Source organism: Nycticebus coucang, chromosome 3 (assembly GCF_027406575.1).
Source record: "Nycticebus coucang isolate mNycCou1 chromosome 3, mNycCou1.pri, whole genome shotgun sequence".
NCBI lineage: Eukaryota > Metazoa > Chordata > Mammalia > Primates > Lorisidae > Nycticebus > Nycticebus coucang.
The window spans coordinates 52,720,371-52,743,256 of NC_069782.1; the positions used below are offsets into that span (position 1 = coordinate 52,720,371).

Here is a 22,886-nt window from a genome sequence, read left to right on the forward strand (position 1 = left end):
ACTAATATCCTAGGGTGACATCTACCCCCTTGTTTCAAGTGAAGGAAATCGCAGGTCACGCCCAGCATAGTGACTGCACACGTATAAAAAGACACTTTTAGAAAATGACTCTAACATTCACATTTTATATCATTTCCCTAAGCTGAATCATGTTCTCAGCCCTCGCTCCAGGCAAAGAGGATGCAGAAAACGAGCAGGAGAGACAATCACAGATCACATACTTGCAATGTGGGTGTGAGAAACTGTTTCCACGGAGAAAATGACAAACACACTGAGGCACCCAAAATATGCAGATGAGCAGGGATTCCATTGGGTGTGTGTAAGGCTGGCAAGAGCTTCAGACTGTGGTTCTCAAGGAAATGAGGTAGGTAAGGAATCCCCCCCTCCCCCATATCAACGGTATCTTCTCACCATCTGAACAATACTGGGGATACTGTGTGCAGATGAAATACGGCATTTAAGAAGAAGGTCAAGAAACATTTTCCCCATGATTTTTTAATATAAAATCGAGATGGCAAGGGCTTCTTAAATAGAAAAACTGAAGTGGGGGCAGGGAAACAGGGCTCACTGACTAACCCATGGCTCAAATGCAAAGAACAGTGGTCTCAGCAGGCCTGCCTGACTCTGAAGATTCTGGGGTTTTCCCAGAGGTCCCTACACCTGAAAAGCATCATGCCCTTTGGAACTCAAAGTGAGAGCTTAGTAAATATTAGTGGAACAAGAAAAGCCTTCAAAGAAGGGATCCAGTGCCACAGAGTTTCACCTAAATAAATTAAGATTGGGGGTCGGAAGAAGCAAGACCTAAGACTTCACTGGGAGTTTTTCAAAGGCCACATATATTTGTTTGAAACTGCAAGTACGGGCGGCGCCTGTGGCTCAAGGAGTAGGGCGCTGGTCCCATATGCCAGAGGTGGCGGGTTCAAACCTAGCCCTGGCCAAAAGCCACAAAAAAAAAAAAAAAAAAAAGAAACTGCAAGCACCATCGATGTATTTGCACTAACAGTCATGTGTATTTACTTGTGTTTTTCCTTTCAGGTAATAGTAATCATATTTACTATTCTAGCCATCATTATTGCTTGCTTTTCTTCCGGGTGGGCTGTTCAATCTATCTCTAGCCCACCCAACCCAACTGTGCCTGTGACAACTGCCACCAGGAGTTCCTGTTCCTTCACCTCACCTGCTCACCTCCCTGCTTAGGAGCTCTGCTCCCCTTGAGGGGCCTTCCAACCCCGGACTCCCCTTGAGGGGCCTTCCAACCCCGGACACGCCTACACAAGTCACAGCTGTAGACCCGGAATGCGAGGTAAGACCTGCTGCCAGCATCTGGGTAAGCCACATCAACTGGAAGCAGATGAAAAGGTGTCCTAGTTTTCCAAACCTCTGAAAAAGATACTGCGATTCATTCCACAGTAATTTATTCTATAATTTACTCTCAGGAAATCATTGTTCATGTCTGATTAAGTTCAATTCCCTGCAATTAGATTCTCGATAAGAAAACTCAGCCTGTTGCCATAATTATTTTCTTTTATGTACCTCACGTGTCAGCATTGCCCCATTATTTAGGTGGCTCTGGAGAAACAATCTGAAAAACGTATCCTGGGTGGGGGAGAAGTCAATTGTGCGTCTTTTTGCAGGAGGGAGGTTACCTCCCATTATAATAATACTGTGTGATATAGAAAGTTTTCAATTATTAAAAGTCCGTTTCATTAAAATGTATTATGCAACATTTTTTAAAATTAAATAATTAGCAGAGTACATATTCTTTGCTACTGCATGTAGGAAGACAGAAATAAGCTGGCATCCTATCAAGGCTAGCAATGAATCATCCATCTTAACCCCTAAATTATACAGTAAAGAGTACGTGAATAATGGGTTACGTTCAGTTTTGTTGTAGTCTGCCAAACAGTTATCTCTCTCTCAGTAAAAATGCAATAAACAGATATTGAAATACTTCTGCTCAGTAAAATTAGCTAAATTAATTTTGAGGCTCTTTTCCTAAATGATAAATTACTTTTAAATACATGTTTGGAGAATAAAAGTACTACAGAGGAATATGCGTAACAAAGTGGTGTTAGAAATTATTAGAAATTATTTCTAATAGAAATAATTAATAGAAATTTCTAATAGAAATAATTTCTATTATTACGGTTCAATAATAGAAATTTAAAACTTGAGTAACTAAAAAGACACCATCAGTTAATCTTAAAGTTTCTCTTCGCCAAGCCAACAGCTTCACTTTATGCTGACGGCATGTGAAATTCAAAATCCAAGAAAATATATGTAAATAACCATCAGATTGGTAGAATAACCATGGTAAAGAGATTGACAATAACTAAGATTTATAGCCACAGGTATTCCTAGGAAATGTGCTTTCTTTTCCTTTGCCTTGAGACTAGCATCAATGTCCCAGGTAGGGGCCCGTGGGGTCCTGCAGTGAGTGACATGGAGCAAGGCTGCACATCGAAGACAGATCTGGACAGGAAATAAAATTCCACTGTTATAAGCTCTGGAGATTTTCAGGTTATTACCACAGCATAGTTTAGCACAAGTTCGCAGAAACCCACAAGTTGAGGCTGGAGATCCTACCATTTCAACAAGTAAACAGCCATGCTGGTCAAAATTAGTCCTCTCAATTGAAAGCACAAAACCAGCTAAGAGATGCAGACTTGGTCATTTTAAGACTTTCTTAGTGCTCAGTTCCTTTCCATTCAGCCATCCAAGAGCCTTTGCAGAACGCGCCCACGATGTGGCAGGCACGGGGCTGCACTTGTGAGCTGGCGCTTGCCTGTGAGCTGCGCACCGGGGCAGAGCCTGGCCTTCTCCTGTCTGCGTTCCCGCTGTCAGCAGAAGGCCTGGCTGCCATCCCGGTGCTCTGCAAAGGCCTGCTGTGGGCATACTGTTGAAATCCACTTCATAGGGCAATGGACATCTGTACCAAGTGCAGAGGGAAGAAAGGAAAACTTCAGTCTGCCCATGCCAATAAACAGGAAATATCTTTTGGGCATATGCGAAAAAAGAATAGGAGTTCAAACAGGCGAAGAACATTCTGGTAAAAAGATACAGCACATTTAAAGGCACAAATGCTTTGGTCCGGCCTCTCGGATGATTTTGCTGCCAAAACTATGTACATCCAAAAATAGGTTACCGCACTCTCATTAATTAGATTTAATAGAGTTCCTTATGTTATCCTATTCCAATATGGACTAGAACCCTGCTTGATGTTATGCACATGACAGCAGAATGGCTAAGAGCTCAGATTCTGGAGGCTCAGAAGCTCAGTAGAGGGTTTTGAATCCTGCCTCTGTTGATTGCCAGCTGTGTGATTTGGTCAAGTTGCTTAACCTCTCTGTGCTTCAGTTCCCTCATGTATAAAGTGAGGATCGTAATAATAATGCCTTGTACAATGCTGTGCAGATCCAGCCAGCCAGTATGTAGAAAGCTCTTAAATGGTACAGAGGCAGCATGATAAATTGGTGTGAGCCGTTACTGACTAAGGCCTGAGGAAAACCACCAGTGAAATAAGTCTCTCAGTCTCAGTCCTCTCTAGCACGTTTATCAATAACTCGGTTAAGGAAATCCAAGCCATTCTGACGTCCAGTGAAGAAAGCATGACCAGAGAAGAAGTAACAAATGTGACAGGTCCCAGAAATCAAGATTCAAAACAATCGTAAGACACTGGAACGATCAGTCAGAAGCACAGGGATACATTTTAAATTCTTGCTTTTCAATCTAGAACTCTTAATCTCACAAGTTCAGGAGTAAAGGAAACCTACTTTAAGAACAGCAAGTATAAATCAGGTGTGGGGGGAGGAAGTTTAATTAATTATAAGCCCTGTGTGAATCAACAGTGTGTTACAGCTGCCAAAAAAGCAGACGCCATGTCAGGCCTCATTAAAGTTCAAGTGTGGTCTCTGGAGTGACTGACAGTGGTAGGAATGTTCTGCCTTCTACTGCGAGGCCAGCTCAGGACATAGGGAGACAAGTACCACAAACACCGAGGACAAGTGACAGTGGTGTGGGTGTGGGGACACCCACAGTCTGATGGGCAAGGACTCAGGTTCAGACCCTGCCCTACTCATCCCTGGCCAAGGGATTCTTTTTTTTTGAGACAGAGTCTCACTCTGTTGCCCTCGGTAGAGTGCTGTGACATCACAGCTCACAGTAACCTCAAGGTCTTGGGCTCCAGTGATCCTCTTGCCTCAGCCTTTCAAGTAGCTGAGACTATAGGCGCTGCTACAGCACCCGGCTATGTTTAGAGATGAGGCCTTACTCTTGCTCAGGCTGGTCTTGAACTCGTGAGCTCAGACAATCCACCTGCCTCGGCCTCCCACACTTTTGGGATTATTCCTGTGAGCCACAGCACCCAGCCGCTTCTCTTGCCTCTTGTGTAAAACTCCAATAGTAGAATCGATCTTCGTGTTGAGATTATAGAACTAACTGAGAGGCATTTTTTAAAACTGTGGTAAAGTATACATACCATAAAATTGGCCATTTTAAGCGGACAATTAAATGGCATTTCAGCCATTTACCTTCACCATGTGTTACCTTCACCATGACTGATTTCCAAAACCACTTTTTTTTTTCACTCTGTTGCCCTGGGAAGAGAGTGCCATGACATCATCACAGCTCACATCAACCTCAACCTCTTGGACTCAAGATATCCTCCTGCCTCAGCTTCCAGAGTAGCTGAGACTACAGTAACCCATCACAACACCAGGCTAGTTTTTCCATTCTAGTAGAGATAGTATCTCGCTCTGGCTCAGGCTGGTCTTGAACTCCTAAGCTCCTCCCAGAGTGCTGGGATTCCAAGGTGTGAATATTTCCAAACCTTTTTGGTCACACCAGACAAAAACTCTCAGACACTAAGCAGTGGCTCCCCACTTCCCTCTGCCCCTGGTGCTTGGCAACCTCTCATCTACTGTTCACTTCTATGAATTTGCCTGCTCTAGATATTTCCCAAGATAAATTTTTTGATAATTAAAAACGTTTGAAAATGGAGGGGGCTTCTTCAGGAGGAGGTGACGTCCATTGTCACTAGAGCTGTTCAAGTAGAGAGTGGGAAATACTTTAAAAATAGAAACCAAACAGCAATATGGTGGGGATTCATTCTGGGCTGCAGTAATGACTGAAAGGCGTCCTCCAGATGTGACAGCCTGTGATAAGAGGAACTGCACAGAACGCTCGGAGTGTGTCGGAGGCCACTTCTGCCCCATTTTATCTAAGATGACGCTGAGGCCAGAGCTGTAGAGTAAGTAGCCCAAGGTTCCTCAGCGGGAGAGTGAGCTATGGATAGCAGGGAAGTCTCCTGACGATGGCCCTGCCCTGCATTCCGCCCTCCAAAGATGCCGCACTCTGTGAAGTATTTGTCCTCTGCTTCTTGTATTTTTCCGCCCAAATTCCTCAGAGCTTTGTTTGCAGACTGCATAAAATATCCTACATGAAAAGTGATTCAGTAACACCAATTTCTTAACTTTATTGCCATGATGAGAAAAGCCGTCAGAAGATGAATGTGCAGGCATCAAAAACACTTTGATTAACCATCAGGAAATGGACTATCAAATTCACGTGTTAAGTGACATATGGCCATGTGGACGTGAGACTGAGAAAGAACACTGAAACGACTCCATACGAATTTCATAGCGTACTTGGAGAAGCCACAGCCATAGCTGCTTTTTCTAAAAAGTACAGATTTGGGGACCAACGAGAGCTTTCAATTCTGATGCCATCTCTTTTAATATGGAATCAGACACAAATGTATATGGAAAAGCCTCAATTTGGGTAAGATTCCAGATTTATTGTTCTGTTCTTTTAAGACTCAGGATACATCATCGAACTCAATGTCTAACGAGAAAGCCAGTATGTTCCTTTAAAAGTTAACTATGGAACCAGTCCCTTCTCTAACAATAGAGTGTAAGAAGTATTTTTCAGAGTAAACAGAAAACACATATATGTAAATAAGTAAATAATTTTTACAAATATCAAATATAGTATTTAGTAACTGATTCAAAGGGTAACAAAATTTTTCAATGAAATTTATTCAAAATCTCAGGTCCCAGCCAGGCTCCGTCTGTAGAAGCTCAGACCTATGATCTTAGCACTATGGGAGGCAGGGCAGGCGCACTGCTTGAGCTCCAGAGTTCAAGACTAGCCTGAGTGGGCTGGATGTGGTGGCTCACACCTGTAATCCCAGCACTCTGGGAGACAGAGGCGGGTGGATTGCTTGAGCTCACCTGAGACCAGCCTGAGCAAGAGTGAGACTCCGTCTCTAAAAATAGCCAGGCATTGTACCAGGTGCCTATAGTCCCAGTTACTTGGGAGGCTGAGGCAAGAGAATTGCTTGAGCCCCAGAGTTTGAGGTTGCAGTGCGCTATGATGCCACAGCTCTCTACCGAGGGTGACAAACTGAGAGTCTGTCTCAAAAAAAAAAAGAACAGCCTGAGCAAGAGCGAGACTTTATCTCTATTAAAAATAGAAAGCAAAAATACCCCTCAGGTCCCATCTTTATATGTATATAATCAGTATATTTTTTCTAAGTATTCTACGATGTCTGCTAGTAAAAATGAATTTTTCTTTAGTAATTTGTTCTATAAAAAACCAAAAGGAAAACCCAAAAGCCGATGATACAATTAAGTTCAACATATAAATATATTGAAAGAAATCTGTTTTAGAAATTCACCAGTTTTTAAAGCTAAATCTATTTCAGAATGCAAAGACATTGGAAAAATAAATCACAACTGGCCAATGGCTTCTCAGGATACTTGCTATAATGTATTCAGACAGCTATTTTGAAGCATGTGACTGTCACTTGTCTCTCACATTGTAAGAAATCTGGAGGTAGGCTGGCCAGGACAGGAGGCCCAGAGGGTGCCAGGACTCTCTTTCCTTTTTTTCCACTCAACCTACGGACCTCCACCCCCCTGCTTATCACCCCAGAGGTGTACGCTGGCTTTTGCTCATCAAGTGATATCTACCCACTGTTCTTCCAGGACAAAGGCAGTGGCAGCAGGAGGCAGCAGTTCTACCAGGTAGGAAAGGCTTTCCCATACCCCCCATCGATGTGGCCCTCAATACAGTGACCCAGGACCTAAGCCAGAAGTCACCCAATTCCACCCTCACCTCAACCCCAACGCCCACCTCATGCACCATGTACGCGTCTAGACCTGTGGAGCCACCCCTCAAGTCTTGGGTCCGGCCCCTCCACTAATTCTAGTGCAATAGTCTCCAAATTGCTCCCTGTTCTTCCAACTTGGTTCACATCTATGTGTCTTTCAACTGCCAAAAGAAGTGTCCTTCTGCAACATGAATATGACTGTCACTCCTCCAAGGCATGAAGTCTAAGCCCCTTAGCGTGGCACAAAGGTGCAGCCTCATCAGCCTCCTCAGGTTCAACCTCCAGTTTTCTTTTGTTTTGGCTTTTTAAGATAGGCACTCAAAACGTTGCCCAGGATGGGCTTGAGCTTCTGCAGACTCAAGTGATCCTCCCACTCAGAGTCCATCGTAGCTGGGACTCACAGGGGCACACCACCATGCCTGGCTTGGAAGGGTGGTGTTTTTATGGGTCAAGTCTAGTTTACTGACAAGTGTAACACCACCACAGAAGAGTGATTAGCTACTTGCTGGCAGGAAGTTCTTTGTAGCCCCTAAAATATTACCGCTTATTTCATGGACAGGAAGTAGCAATTCACCTAAGTCAATTTTACAAATAATTGAAACTTAATTTTTTAAGTTGAATAAAAACTATTACAAACACTAAAATGTTACTGGCAAAAATCTGTCTAAAAACACATTACACATTTCCATGCCTTTTAAGGAGAGGATGCTGAACCAAATTTAACCTTTTTTGATGACTCAGTGTCATCATTATGAAATCCAATTACTGCTGAGGTATCAGGGCTGTCTGTGTCTCTATTAAATGGCTCCAGACTGTTAACCGTTTAGATCTTTGCTAATTTTCTCTCTCTTCCACCATAAGGATTTTATCGAGCATCTCAAGTTGTTGTAATTATACAAGCTGTCAGAAGCAGAAAATCCTAAAACCACAGAATTTGAGAGCTTAACAAAATCTTAGAGATAATTTAATCCATCAATCTATCAAATTTTATAGCTAAATAACTAAGCACTAAGTAAGTGTGCAGGCCTTTTCTAGTCTGCTGCTCTTAATCTTCTACCCTAATAGTCTTCAAACTGTGTTCAGAGCTCGCTATGTAATTTGAGCACGGGCCATTATGTTTGTCTTTAACATGCTAAGGGCAAAGTGGATTTAAAAACAAGTATTACAGGATAAGAAACACACTTTGAATGAAGATATGAAATCCGAATATATCTGGGGCTGGGCACAGTGGCTCATGCCTGAAATCCTAACATTCTGGGAGGCTCAGGCAGGTGGATCACTTGAGCTTGGGGTCTGAGACCACCCTGAGTAACACTGAGACATGATCTCTACTAAAAATATAAAAAAAAAACTATCCTGGGGCGGCGCCTGTGGCTCAGTCGGTAAGGCGCCGGCCCCATATACCGAGGGTGGCAGGTTCAAACCCGGCCCCGGCCAAACTGCAACCAAAAAAAAAAAAAATAGCTGGGCATTGTGGTGGGCGCCTGTAGTCCCAGCTACTCGGGAGGCTGAGGCAAGAGAATCGCCTAAGCCCAGGAGTTGGAGGTTGCTGTGAGCTGTGTGAGGCCATGGCACTCTACCGAGGGCCATAAAGTAAGACTCTGTCTCTACAAAAAAAAAACCTATCCTGGTGTCGTGGTGGGCGCCTGTAGTCCTAGCTACTCGGGAGGCTGAGGCAAGAGGATCACTTGAACCCAAGATTTTGAGGTTGCTGTGAGCTGTGACACCACAGCACTCTACCCAAGGTGACAAAGTGAGAATGGTCAAAAAAAAAAGACTGTATCTGTTAGTATAAGAAATACACATTTATTTTATTTAACAGTAGAATCTCTTCTTTTTAGCTTTTTTTTTTTTAAGAGTGCCATGGTGTCATAGCTCACAGCAACCTCAAACTCTTGAGCTTAATCTATCCTCTTTGCCTCAGCCTCCTGAGTAGCTGGGACTACAGGCGCCTGCCACAATGCTTGGCTATTTTTAGGGATGGGGTATTGCTCTAGTTCAGGCTAGTCTCCCTCTCCTGACCTCGCTATCCACCTGCCTCAGCCTCCCAGAGTGCTAGGATTACAGGCGTGAGCCACGGCACCCAGCCTTTCTTTTTTGCTTTTATTGGTATTACATTGTTCTACTGATTCCTAAGATCCATGTTATTTACTCTTTCAACACTGAAGACTCCAACTGGTGAATAACCGGGCTAACTTTGTTAATTTATTTATTTGCAGTTTTTGGCCGGGGCTGGGTTTGAACCTGCCACCTCTGGCATATGGGGCTGGTGCCCTACTCCGTTGAGCCACAGGTATCGACCCCTGGCTAACTTGATTTTTCACTAAGTTGTTAATAAATTTTAACTTAGTCGCTAAGAAATTTAACTTAGTTGTTAAGGGAAGAAAAGTGCATCATTACTAAGAACTCACTGTTGACCTTACAGTGATCCTTACAAAACAAAACCCAAGCCCCTTAAGATGGGGTAAGGTTAACCTCATTCTATTGGTGAGGAAACCAAGGAAGAAAAGTTTAGTAATTTATCCAAGGTCATACAATTAATAGGTGCTAGGAAGAAATATAAACCCAGATGCTTCACATCACGTGCTTGCTGCTTTTAAGAAATCCATCATTTGTAAAAGGAGAAAAGTAACATTTGATGAACTCTATGATAGTGATAAAAGCCTCCAGGAAAGTGTAGGGACAGACGAGGAAGTAATTACACCCAAAAGGATAACAGAAGGATCCACAGTCGCACTTAAAGGGAATCTTAGCAATCATGAATAATAATAATAGAAGCAAACCCATAACAGGAATTGCTACGGGTTAGGCACTCACCATCTCACCTACATCCTGTGCCCCCTTTACAAAAGGAACTGAGGCACAGTAAGTAACACACCCACCTACGTGGGATGACTGTGATACGGGTAATTTGCAGAAATCAAAAAAGTGACAGTGTCACCAGAGATGGCAGAGGGACAAGGCTAAAGGCATCAAGGTGCCCTGAGAAGAGTGACCTGAAGTGACGATGGCAGCTGGAGTAGAAGCCACTTACATGAGACCACGTTACCACCACCCCTGCTTAAAACCAGCCCCTGGCTGCTCACTGCATTTTCAGGTGAAGCTGAACCTGCACGCTTCTCACCCCTGTGTCCAGGCCGCTCTCCCTCACGGCTCCCCCATGGAAACCTTTCAGTTCCTAAAACTCACCTGTTCTTTCTTGCCTTAGAACTTTTATCCTGGATGGCATCTTGTTCTCGAATGTTCTTCCTTTCTACCCAACTAACTCTCGAACATCCCCTGGTCTTGACCTAACTATGATTTACTCAGACAGGTCTTGGAGATGCCCCACCAAGTGTTGTTACTCACAGAGCACCATTAACACTGACGTCATGACCACCGACGCTATGCTCCATGGAGGGAGGAGCTGTGTCTGTTGTTTTGTGTGTTTCGTTTTTTTTTATATCTATTATTTTGTTTCCCCATGGCTGGTACACAATTCAAGAGCAGAAGGTGAAGCTGCTGTTGGAAGAATTGGCCCTTATCTTATGGACTATAAGAAGGCAGGGAGATACAATCAAGGATTGTGGCAAGATCAAATTGGAGGCTGAATACATTAATGTGCATTAATGTACACAACTATGATTAATAATAAAAAAATAAAACATGAAGAAGGCAAAACAACAACAACAAATAGAGGCTGAAGTAAAACCTAGTGCGGGTTGGATGGTGGGCAAGAGAAGACCAAGGCTGACAGACTGAAGGTCACTCAGCAAGTTAGGGAGGGGACAGACTGAACCGAGGCAGTGGTGGAGGGAGTGAGGTGGGTCTGTAGGTGGGTGGCTGGGTCTGTACACGGGGGTGTGTGTGGCCTGGGCGCACACGACTGCTCTGTGCACTCCACGACCTCCTATCCACTCAGATGCACAAAACAAAGTATTAAAAAGGAAATCTGCATAGAAAAGCACTCTGCTCTCCATAAGAGGAAAAGTTCACGAAAACCGATCATTCCCTCTGGTTCCCGGATCCATAGGGAATGGGGGGAATGAATAACTTTGCCAGGGATGTGCTCTCTTCAAGGAGAAGCCAGTTAAGGCAAAGATGAGGAAAGAATTACATGAAAAGACTGAGACAACAGAGAAATTTCTGGCAATGGAATGGGGGTTTCAAAGCATCCTTGCCAAGTGAGCTTAAGTTGGGTTTTGCTGAGAAAGGATAAGCCAGGAAAAGGCTAAAAAAAAAAAAGAAAAAATGGTATCGACAGCATAAGTGTGACCTTACCTGTATAAAAAAAGTATAAAAAGGAAATCTACACACATCGGAAGGCAACTGTTAGCCCCAAGGTTGAGGGAGGTGAAGAGCTGAAATGTTATAGGAGACCTCAAATGGCTGGGCCCTGGGGGTGAGGTCACCCCACTGGACCCTCGGCAGAGTCCTTCCTGGGTGCAGAGAGGGTTAAGCATGGGGTGGGGACCCCACAGCACATGTGGCTGCTCTACTCAGGAATGAGGGGGGACCCACAGCAGGTACGGCTGTTCTACCCCCAAATGTGCAGGAGGGGAACCCACTCTACTTCTGAATGTGCAAATGTTTGGGAGTGGGGAAGGGGGGAATGACCCCACGGCAGGTGTGGCTGCTGCTCTACTCCAGAATGTGGCTTGCTTCAGCAGGCTGGACACTAGAAAGCTAACAACCCTTTCTTGAAAATGGAAACTTCTTGGTAACTATTCTCCCTAATTTCCTGCATTTGAGTGAAATCTAAAGGTTACTTTAAATATAAAGTTCATCTCATCAAGAGCATCTGGGAGTCCATACAGTAAGCCTATTTTTATTTCATATTTAGCAGTAGTAAAAAGTGTACCAAGAGTAGATGGCACTAAGGAGTTGCCACTTTTCACACCTCCAAACAGCACTCCTGTTTCCTCTCACATATGTCAGGGTAAAAGAGCCAAACTCTAAACTCTTGCTTTCCCAGAGTCGCTTTAAAAATCTTGTCTTGAGAGCGGCTGGGCTGTGACAGACCACCCCCGCTTCTCCCACACCCGCAGTCTGGGCATAAGACTGTGAGATGATGGAATGGGGCGTGGAGCCTTCCCAGGGAAGAATGATGGGCTCAAATTTACTGTACTGAAGTTAACACAATGGGTAGAGGTGACATAATAAGAAATTTGGGTTTGGTCTGTGGCCCAGTTTTTAAAACCCTGTGCTTTCCTGAGTATCTTCTGTTACTCACAGAGAGCCCCTCTGACCACACTGGGATTTAAGATACTGAGGTGACTCTTGCCGACAGGGAGCTGCCAGAGAAACCAACCAGGGACTGGGGAATTAGAACTCCCAATACCACCCTCAACTCCAGGGAGGGAAGGGGGCTGGAGGCACCACAGCCCATGATTTAATCCATGAAAATGTGTGCCATGAAAATTTTTAAAAGATCATTGATTAAATCATTTTTGGAAGAAGTTTAAAGCACATTTTTGGAAGAATTAAAGCACATTAAGTATACTCTTTACTCTTTTTTTTTTTTTTTTTTGATCGACATAATTTAAGTGTGCCGCAGAAGTTTAACTATAGGTTCAACTGTGCATTAAAAAGGTTGAAATACACTGTTCTGTACAAATTATAACCCCTTCAGAGCTTCTGGGCTGATGCATATATCGGGGCCCTGGGGAAGGGTGCTGTGCCTGGAGGGCGCCTTGTTCCACCACATCGTCCATCTTTTCTTGCGTTGTGCCCTTTGTAATAAACTGGGAACAGTAAGTGAAGCCCTTCTCTGGGTTCTGTGGGTGGGTTCTTCTAGCAAATTATCGGACCCAAGCAAGGGGGCTATGGGACTCCGACTCACATCTGGTTGTTCAGAGCTCAGGTGGGAACCAGGGACATGTAACTGGTACCTCCAGAGGGGTTCCTGTGGGACTGAGCCCTTCACCATGTGGGATCTGAAGTGAATGGACTACAGGACACCAGCGGCTGTCCCCAGAGCTGAACTGCTGGGTGCAGAAAAACCCCGCACTTTTGGTGTCTGAAGTGCTGTGAAAGTATACAAAGTTTTTGGGTTTTAGTACCTAATACAGGTTTAGCTCCTTTTGGACAGGCCTCACTATTTCAGGGGAATTGTCCTTCTTGATGGGGCACTGGGGACATTCAGAACTGATGCCCTACAGAAAGCCACCCTGTCTAAGGGAGGAGGCAGCTGTTACTATGGGGAGAGAGGGGATGTTTTATTAGGACGATCAGCAGCTCTTCAGGTGGGAGGTGTGGAGTTCAAGGTCACACACAAGCTGAGTGACTGCTAGTCTGAAGCAGAAAGCTTCCAGCATGCACGTGATTCAGATGGCAGCGGCTAGCTCCAACAATCCTCATTGCTGGTGCCTACTCCCTGTAACTGGGCTCCCACCTCATAGAGAGAAACCACCTCCTGGCTTCCTAACCTTTTTCTTCCGTCCTATCTCGTCTTCTCAGGGCGTGGACTGTGCACTCCGACCTGCCTTCCTCCCGGGCAGTGCCAGCCTGCAGAAGGCTCCAGCCTCTGCCTCCCTCCCAACCTCCTCCTCAAACCTTTTTCCAGTCATGGAAAACTGACTTTATTTAATTGTGATAGGAATACTTAGGTATTCCAGTTTGTAAGTGTACAATACATCGCTGCTGACTCAAACTACAACGTTGTGCAGCTCATCTCCTGAGCCCACCTCCATCAGCTGACTCACCTTTACCCCCCCAGACGAGTAACCCCCATTTCCTCCTCTCCAGCCCCTGCAGCCACCACCGTCCCACTCGTGGAGTCTATGAACTTGACTGTTTCAGACACCTCATGTAAGTGCAATCACACAGTATGTGCCTTGCCGTGACTGGCTGATTTCACCTAGTAAAATATCCTCCAGATGTTTCACATCGCACAATTTTCTTCTTTCTAAAGGCTGAATGGCCCCCACTGCAGGTACGAACCACACTTCCTCTAACAATTCCCCTGTCAGCGGACATGTAGGTCGTTCCCCCATCGTGGCTGCAGTGAATGCAGGACCACTAATATCTCTTTGAAACCCTGATTTCAAGTCTTTTGGGTAAAATACCCAGAAATGGGATTGCTGGATTTTATGGTAGTTCTGCCTACTTTTAATTATTTAGAAGAACTTCCATGCCGTCCTCCATAGCGACTGCACCACTTTGCCCTCCCACCATCAATGTGCAAGGGTTCCAATTTCTCCCCATCTTTGCCAATCCTTGCTGTCTTTGGTTTTTTAAATTAACAGCCATCCTGACAGGTGAGAGGTGATCTCATTATGGTTTTGACGTGCATTTCTCTGATTATTAATGACGTTGAGTAATGTTTCATATACCTGTTGACCACTGACATGTCTATTTTAGAGAAATATCTATTCAAGTCCTTAGCCCATTTTTAAATCAGGTATTTATTTATTTATTTATTTTTACTATTGAGTTGTAGCATTCTCTTATACTTTCCAGAGATTAACTCCTGATCAGATATATGGCTTGTAAACATTTTCTCCCATAATGTAGGCTGTCTTTTTCACTCTGATGAACATTTTTGTTGCTGTAGATAGTTGTTTAGTTTGATGCAGAACATGGCAAATTTCTCCAATGGGTATCTGCACCTTCAATGCCCTTCACATTCTCACCTCAGCCTAATATAAAATGCTTTCTAACCCTGTACTCTAAGGCTGCACCTAAATTATTTCACAGTGATCACGACAGACCACTAATAATCAAAGTCAGTGACTTCTGTCTCTTTCAAACACTCTTGTTTTCCTTTTTTTTTTTTTTTTACTTTGGATCCTTTACACCAAAAATAAGCTCAACGCTCTCCTTTTCGGATGCTGCAATTTTCCTCCTTCCCTCACACTCTGTCTCCTTCTGTCTGTAACGTAAATGCAAACGCCACCAAGGTCCCACCAGCGTCTGCCTCTCGCCCTGTGTGTCCCAGCATGAACACCTGCTCTCTGCATCAGCTTGTGTGTGAACAATTCCCCCGTCTGGGTAACACCGCTTCCGACCTCTTGCTTCTGCACTAAAAGTCTGTTTTTGCTCTTCTGGACATTGGGTGAGCTCCTCACACTCCCCATCCTCAGAGGCAGAGTGCCCCCACCCAACACTGAGTCAAACGTGACGTCTTCCTTTTTCTTCTCACCCACTGCCACTGAGTCTAACTGTTGAGTCAAACTCCGAAATGTCTTTCTGATATGATCTCTGTCGCCTGCCACTGCTCTGAAGTAAGCCTTCCAAGTCCTTGCCAGGACTAGCAGGCGGCTAATAGAAGGAGCTTTGGGAATCAAACAAACTAGATTCCAATTTTTTCATTTTCCAGCTGTGCGCCTTGGCAAGCCAATGAGCTTCTTCCAAACTCGGTTTCCTCATCTGTTAAAAGTCACTCGTACTGGGGCGGCGCCTGTGGCTCAACGGGTAGGGCGCCAGTCCCATATGCCGGAGGTGGCGGGTTCAAGCCCAGCCCCGGCCAAAAAAAAAAAAAAAAAGTCACTCGTACTTAGTGATATTATAAGAAATCTGATGATCTAAAGAAAATGCTATTTACAATGGCTGTCACAAGGTAGCTGCTCGAAAGTGTATTTTTTCACTTAGGACTCTCTTTCTCTCCTGCCTTTGATGCATTTTCCCATCCCATACACATTCAACAATCATTCATTTACTTTCTAAATCAAAAGAAATGCCAATCTTTGGTTAAAAAAACAAAAAACTTCTGATACATTTTTATGGCCTGTATGCCAAAGGCATCTCCTCAGTATGGCATTAATGACTCTTTAAAAATCTAACCCCAATTACAAGGGTACATGTGAAATTTACTAAATGTAGAATGTAAATGTCTCAACACAATAACTAAGAAAATGCCAGGAAGGCTATGTTAACAAGTTTGATGAAAATATTTCAAATTGTATATAAAACCAGCACATGGTACCCCATGATTGCATTAAAATGTATACAGCTATGATTTAATAATTAAAAAAAAAATCTAACCCCAAGCTACTGTGCTAGCGAGCAAACTCCCCCTTTCTTGTTATCAGACCTGTACATCTAAGGTACTGCACATCATCAATCAAGCCTTGGTTTCTTTGCTGTGGACACCCCATTTTCAAGGCCTTCCCTCTTCTATTTCCAGCCGAGGAAATCATATTTACAGTTGCCTATGCATCTGTTTTCACCAATTAATCCCAGTTCCTTAGAAACAAAGATGATTAACTGAGAGCCAGACGCTGTGCTGGGTGCTAGGAGTACAAAGACAAAGAAGGCTGGGCCACACGTTGACAAATGTGCCATCTGTGATCCAGCACTCTGGGAGGCCAAGGAGGGAGGATCTCTGGAAGTGAGGAGTTCCAGACCAGCCCTAGAAAAACCAAGCCCCCTATCACTACTAAAAATAGAAAAAATTAGCCAGGCATGTGGTGTACACCTGTGGTGCCAGCTACTGGGGAAACTGAGGCAGGAGGATCACTTGGGTTCAGGAGTTTGAGGTTGCTGTGAACTAGACTGATGCCACAGCGTTGTACCAAGGGTGGCACAGTGCTCTGTCTTAAAAAAAAAAAAAAAACAATAAAACAACCAAATGTACAGTCTGGTTAGCAAAACGGCATACTAACAATTTCAGTGAAGTGTGACAGGTGAGACGGTAGAGCAGTGGCTCTAGATTCTGGTTGTACACTAGAATCCCTAGGACTGATTTTTTAAAATGCTAATTAAAGCCTGGGTTCAACCACCAGAGATTCAAATTTAATTGGTCTCTGGCATCCTTTTTTTGAAGCTTCCCTGGCACAGGGAAGTGAAGCCACTGTAGATGCCTCTGGGACAGAGGCACAGACGGACGACTTTGGAACAAGGGGACACACCTTGTTGTCAGGACTTCTGGTTATTCCGTGACATCCTGTCCCTTTCTGCTTTCTTCTCAAACCTACTCAAGGTATACGTCCCTCCCCCACATGACACAGGAGACACTGCCCTACCCCCAACTCAGGGGTAGGCTCTGATGGTTCTTTGTTACGATTGGTAAATTTAGGTGAAGGCAAAGAAACTTATTTTCTTTTTGAGACAGAGTCTCACTCTGTCACCTTGGGTAGATGACCATGAAGTCACAGCTCATAGCAACCTCAAACTCTTGGGCTTGAGCAATTCTGTTGCCTCAGCCTCTCAAGAAGCTGGGACTACAGGTGGCCGTCACACCACCTGGCTAGTTTTTAGTAGAGAAGGGGTCTTGCTCTTGCTCAGACTGGTCAAATTCCTGAGCTCAAATGATCCTTCCTCTACAGCCTCCCAGAGTGCTGGGATTATAGGTGTGAGCCATCATGTCCGGCCCAGTAACTCATTCTGAACAAGAATATTTGAGGGAAGGTTAACTGTGGGAGGTTAGGAAAAGGTTTTGTAATCTCAAGAAAAATATACCAGGAAAACTAGGCTCTTTCTGCCTTTGGACACCGCTGTGTCTGGTTATGGCATCTGGAGCTGCATGGACCATATCACAGCAGAACTGGGCTTGGGAAAGGAGCCGGGTTCTCTAGACACCATGACGTCACCGCACCAAACCACCCCAACGTCAGCCCACCTGTGCATCTCCTGATGTATGAGTCAGAATTCTGTCCACAGGCGGCAGCTGGTATCCCAACTGTAACTCACACTCAAGGATCAAGAGAAATAGCCTAGAGAAGGTGACATCTGTGGAGCATCTTCATGAGCCAGTCAAGAAGCAGAAGTAAATACAAAGATGTGGCTATAAAAATGTAAGCTATTCTGAGAACTGCGCACAGTTCAGAATGGCCACAGCAGAGTGAGTGGGGGACCTGTCTGGGCATCCAGACAGGCTGCAGCCACAGATCCTTTGTAGCTGCTTCTATCTAAAGGCAAAGACTATTTAGACTATTTCTGACGTGTTCTATTGGTCAAAGCAAGTCACAAAGCCAGCCAAAACACGGACAGCTTTGTGACTTGCTTTGACCAATAGAACACGTCAGAAATGGCTCAGTGCCCGTAGCACAGTAGTTACGGCCCCAGCCACATACACGGAGGCTGGCGGTTTCGAACCCAGCCTGGGCCAACTAAACAACAATGACAACTGCAAAAAAAAAAAAAAAAAAATAGCTGGGTGTTGTGGCGGGTGCCTGTAGTCCCAGCTACTTGGGAGGCTGAGATAAGAGAATCATTTAAGCCCAAGAGTTGGAGGTTGCTGTGAGCTGGTATGCCGCGGCACTCTACCAAGGGTGACATAGTGAGACTCTGTCTCAAAAGAAATAAAAAAAAAGAGAGAACATGTCAGAAATGATATTATTTGAATTCCAGAGCTGAGGCCTGCCTCCCCTGAAATGCTGCTCTGAGGCTGCCACGCTGTTAGCAAGGTGATCCAGCTCTGAGGCTGCCACGCTGTTAGCGAGGTGATCCTGCCTGCTGGAGGGAGAGAAATCAGGTGGATGGCCAGCACCAACCACTGGGCATGTGACGGGGAGGCCGCCGGGGACCACCCAGCTATTTCGGCCACGATCTGGCTGCAAAGGAGCCCAGCCTACCCTCAGGATCCTAAGAAACAACACATCACTTCTGTAGTTAGGTGGGTAGTTTGTTACGCAGCAGTAAGGTACCAACACATTGGCTGTGCTGAGATGCTGAGACTGCAAGGTGGATAAACTCACGTCTCAGAAGATCCCTGGCAGCACCACGAAGAATGGCCTGTAGTGGGCCAGGGTGCAATGACTCGCAGGGGACAACTGCACTGACCAAAATGAGAAATCTGGATGTGAACTGCGAGGGGGGCAAGAGAAGACACAGAAGGTTCATGGTAGAGGCACAGTCACCATGACGGTGAATACAAGTGAAAATATTTTGTAAATGGGAAAAATGAGAATTACTCAAAGGACGTGGATTGGGTAAACGAGTGAGTGACAGTGCCATTCACTAAGAGAGATTATGGGAGGAAGACAAGGTCTGACGTAACGGTGGAACACCCAAGTAAAAATATACAGCAAGGGCGGCACCTGTGGCTCAATGAGTAGGGCGCCAGCCCCATATGCCAAGGGTGGCGGGTTCAAGCCCAGCCCCGGCCAAACTGCAACAAAAAAATAGCCAGGCGTTGTGGCGGGCACCTGTAGTCCCAGCTACTCGGGAGGCTGAGGCAAGAGAATCGCGTAAGCCCAGGAGTTGGAGGTTGCTGTGAGCCGTGTGAGGCCACGGCACTCTACCGAGGGTGGTACAGTGAGACTCTGTCTCTACAAAAAAAAAAAAAAATATACAGCAAGTTTTGGATACTCAATAAATGTGTGATAAATAAATCAGTGATTGCAGTGTGTGGTAGCTCACGCCTGTAATCTCAGCACTGTGGGAGGCCGAGGCGCTTGAATCACCTGAGCTCACAGCAAGACCCTCTCTCTAAAAATAGCCAGGCGTTGTGGCAGGTGCCTGTAGTCCCCAGCTACTTGGGGTGACAAAGTGATGTTCGGTCTAAAAAAAAAAAAATCGGTGATTAATCTGGGCAGATATTGAACTGTTCTAGACAAAAGAACTATCTTTATGTGGTTTATACGGTATAACAAGTGCTAAAATATTTGTTTGTTTTTTAAGACAGACTCTCATTTTGTCACCTTGGGTAGAGTACTGTGGTGTCAGCTCACAGCAACCTCAAACTCCTGGGTTCAAGAGCCCCTCTTGCCTCAGCCTCCCAAGTAGCTGGGACTATAGGCACTCCCCAGGCACCTGCCACAACACCCAGCTAGTTTTTCTGTTTTTAATAGAGACAGGGTCTTGCTCTTGCTCAGGCTCGTCCTGAATTTCTACGCTCAGGTGATCCACCCACCTTGGAATCCCAGAATGCTGAGATTACAGGTGTTTGAGCCACAGCACCTGGCTTCTAAGTCAAGTTTTAATGGTGTGAACTTATTATTTATTGACAAGTCATCAGAACAGAAAGGAAAAGGAAAGATAAGATTTAATGCAGGTTTGTTATATGGGTATACTATGAAAAGAAAATCTGATACAGCCCAAATGCTGGCCAATCTGTACCCTGTTCAGCTGTGTGCGTGAAGACCTGAAGCTCGGGAAATACTCTCCGTCTGCAAGGGCTCACCTAAAGGCACTATCACTTCTCAGCGTATCCAGAGGGTAACCTCTATACCCTAAGTTCTTTCTTCTTCCCCTACAGATTCTTTCTGTGCTTCCCATCCAGCACAGCAAGAAGGGGCTTCCCTGACAGCACCCTTGACAGAGCCAACGTCGTCTCCATGCTGTATATTTTGTCAAATCAGCATGGTCTTTGATTTAACAGTGTAATAAATTACAGAGGCTACAGTCAATTTTAATATGTACATGTAAATATTGACTCACCTTTGATATTGATTAAAGTAGCATGTAAATGGCTGGGAACCAATTTCATCTTTCCAATATTGCTGCCAATTCATGACACTTTCCAAGTTCTTCTGATTTTCTCTCTTACAGGGAGGGATATACGAGCACTAACAAAACAGAACACAGAAAGTCAACGTGTTATTCTTTAGAATATTGAAATGTAGTACAATTTTTATGGAGAAATGGCATTATGCAGACAGTACATCTAATTTAGACCTACCCAATTTTCAAATATAATCAAACAGAAATTACTAAACTTTATTTCAAATTTCCAATTTGGCACAATGACAGAAAATATTCCAATGACAAAAATGGAGCAAAAAAAGAATCTTCGGTCATTAAAGCACAAGGATATTTTATAAACAATTAGTTACAATCTTATAGCAAATTAAAAGCATAAAATACTCTTGCTTTGGGGGGGCTGCCAGTCAACTGGAGGAGGCACAAAGAAGTTAATTCTTACCCCCACTTCCTGTCTATGACCTTGATATTCTCTTACCCCCACTTCCTGTCTATGACCTTGATGTTCTCTTACCCTCACTTCCTGTCTATGATCTTGATGTTCTCTTACCCCCACTTCCTGTCTATGACCTTGATATCCTTTTACCCCCATTTCCTGTCCATGACCTTGATATTCTCTTATCCCCACTTCCTGTCTATGACCTTGATTTTCTCCCCTTCCACTTTTAACTAACAAATCTAACACATAGTTCTCCTCAGGGTGCAGCTCTCAACCACTGACTCCAATTTTCTTTCCTTACATTCTCTTGGACAATAAAATTGGTGGGAAATTTTCTTTTGAGTACACAATCAATTTATTTTGCTATTTGGTGTTTTTTCCTAGCCATGCCTCTGACAAAGTAATTCTCTTAAAGAGACTCCATTACTGTAAGCAATACAGATTCAGCAGAATCAGGAAATGCTCTTAACTCCAGATGTTAAAATCAACCCTTAGCATTTTAACTCATTTCTTCCAATTCAGTCTTTTCTGATCATGATGATGATGATTCCGGCTTAAATTTATTGAGTGTTTGCAATATGGCAGACACTGTAATAAACGCTTCACAGGACTCATTCTGTGTACTTCTTACAACAATCCTAAAACGATCTCCATTTTACAGAAGAGGAAATTGAGATTCTCATCAGCTCTTCAAGTAGCAATAGAATCTGATGATTTTTATCACAGATGTTTTACCAAGGTATCTGATATGAAAGAGCAGGAAGACAAGTATTAACCTTACAGTTTAATTTGAGTTACACGTATAATTGACAATGAGTAAATTGCAACACCTTCCTATTATTTTCCAGTAAAATTCAAACGTTTTAGCACAATGTTTGCAGCTCTGTGTGATACGGTCCCTGCTGCTCTTGCCTTCCCTTACACCTGGGGTGCAGACATATAAAAGCACCTCACCCCTACCCTGCCCAGCGTTGTCACACCTGCCTGTTTGGCACAGACTGTCCTCTTCCCTTTTAATGCCTTTTGCTCCTAAATCTCCTTTCAAGATTCAAGTCTGGTGTTACCTAAGTGGGGGGAGGCTTCTCTTTCTTCCTCCACAATTCAGCACCCCTCAGCAGTGCTGTCACAGAGCCGGAACCACACAGTGCCACACTTGTGTCTGTTTTCTGTCACCCTCCCCCGCTGGCTAGTGAGCTGAGAAAAGGGACCACTAGTCCCTTCCCTGGCTTCAGACTCAAAACCGTGTCTGCTAATAATGAAGCTTCAGAACTATTGGTTGAATTACTTCATAACCACATGTAGATACATTTTTATTCAAAAGAATGAAGTTATTTTCAGTGTTTAAACATTAAAAAAATACATAAACACATTTTAAATTTTAGTAAATTTGGTCATTTTCTATTACATATAACAAATGCACGTCATACAAATATTATTTTAATGACTGAATCACTCAATGTTTATCCTGTGCACACAGAGCTCCATTTCTACTAACACCAGTAATATAAAGCTAGATAAAAATTTCTGTGACATTAGGTATTCAGAGTTTATTCAAAGCAGCAGTTAGACTTAGAAGCACCGTCAGACAGGGCTCTGGTGCTGTTATTCACTGGGTGTTTGGACCTGGGCAAATTACTTCCCTTTTCTGGATTTCATTTTTTTTTTTTTTTTAATTCCGCAAAATCTCCAAAATAATTTCTAGGTGTACATTACTATGATTCCAGTTCTTCCAGACAGAACCCAGCAGAAGGCAAGCCTACAAACATTGTTGTGGTTATCTTCCCAGAAGAGATCCTTCCTGCTGGGGAGATGACCCGAGCCCTGATCGAGCCCCGTTCCTGCAGCCCTGTTCCCGCCAGCCCCATTCCCGCCAGCACCAGAGGGCCGTGGGAGGACCTTCCTCACCGGCCTGCATTTTGCACTAGAGAAATGTTCACTGGAGACCATGATTTTCCTCCTGCCTTCTCCCTATGGTGTGTTTTCTTTCTTTCT

At 44.2% G+C, this 22,886-nt stretch overlaps 1 protein-coding gene across 1 annotated transcript in view; it reads right to left on the bottom strand.

Moving 5' to 3' along the window:
* The window catches only part of KCNMB4 (potassium calcium-activated channel subfamily M regulatory beta subunit 4), a 72,576-nt gene that overhangs the window by 24,589 nt on the left and 25,101 nt on the right, over positions 1–22,886 (bottom strand). The window contains exon 2 of the mRNA XM_053584497.1: positions 20,414–20,541. Coding sequence (XP_053440472.1) covers positions 20,414–20,541 — 128 coding nt within the window. The remainder of the gene's footprint in view (positions 1–20,413; positions 20,542–22,886) is intronic.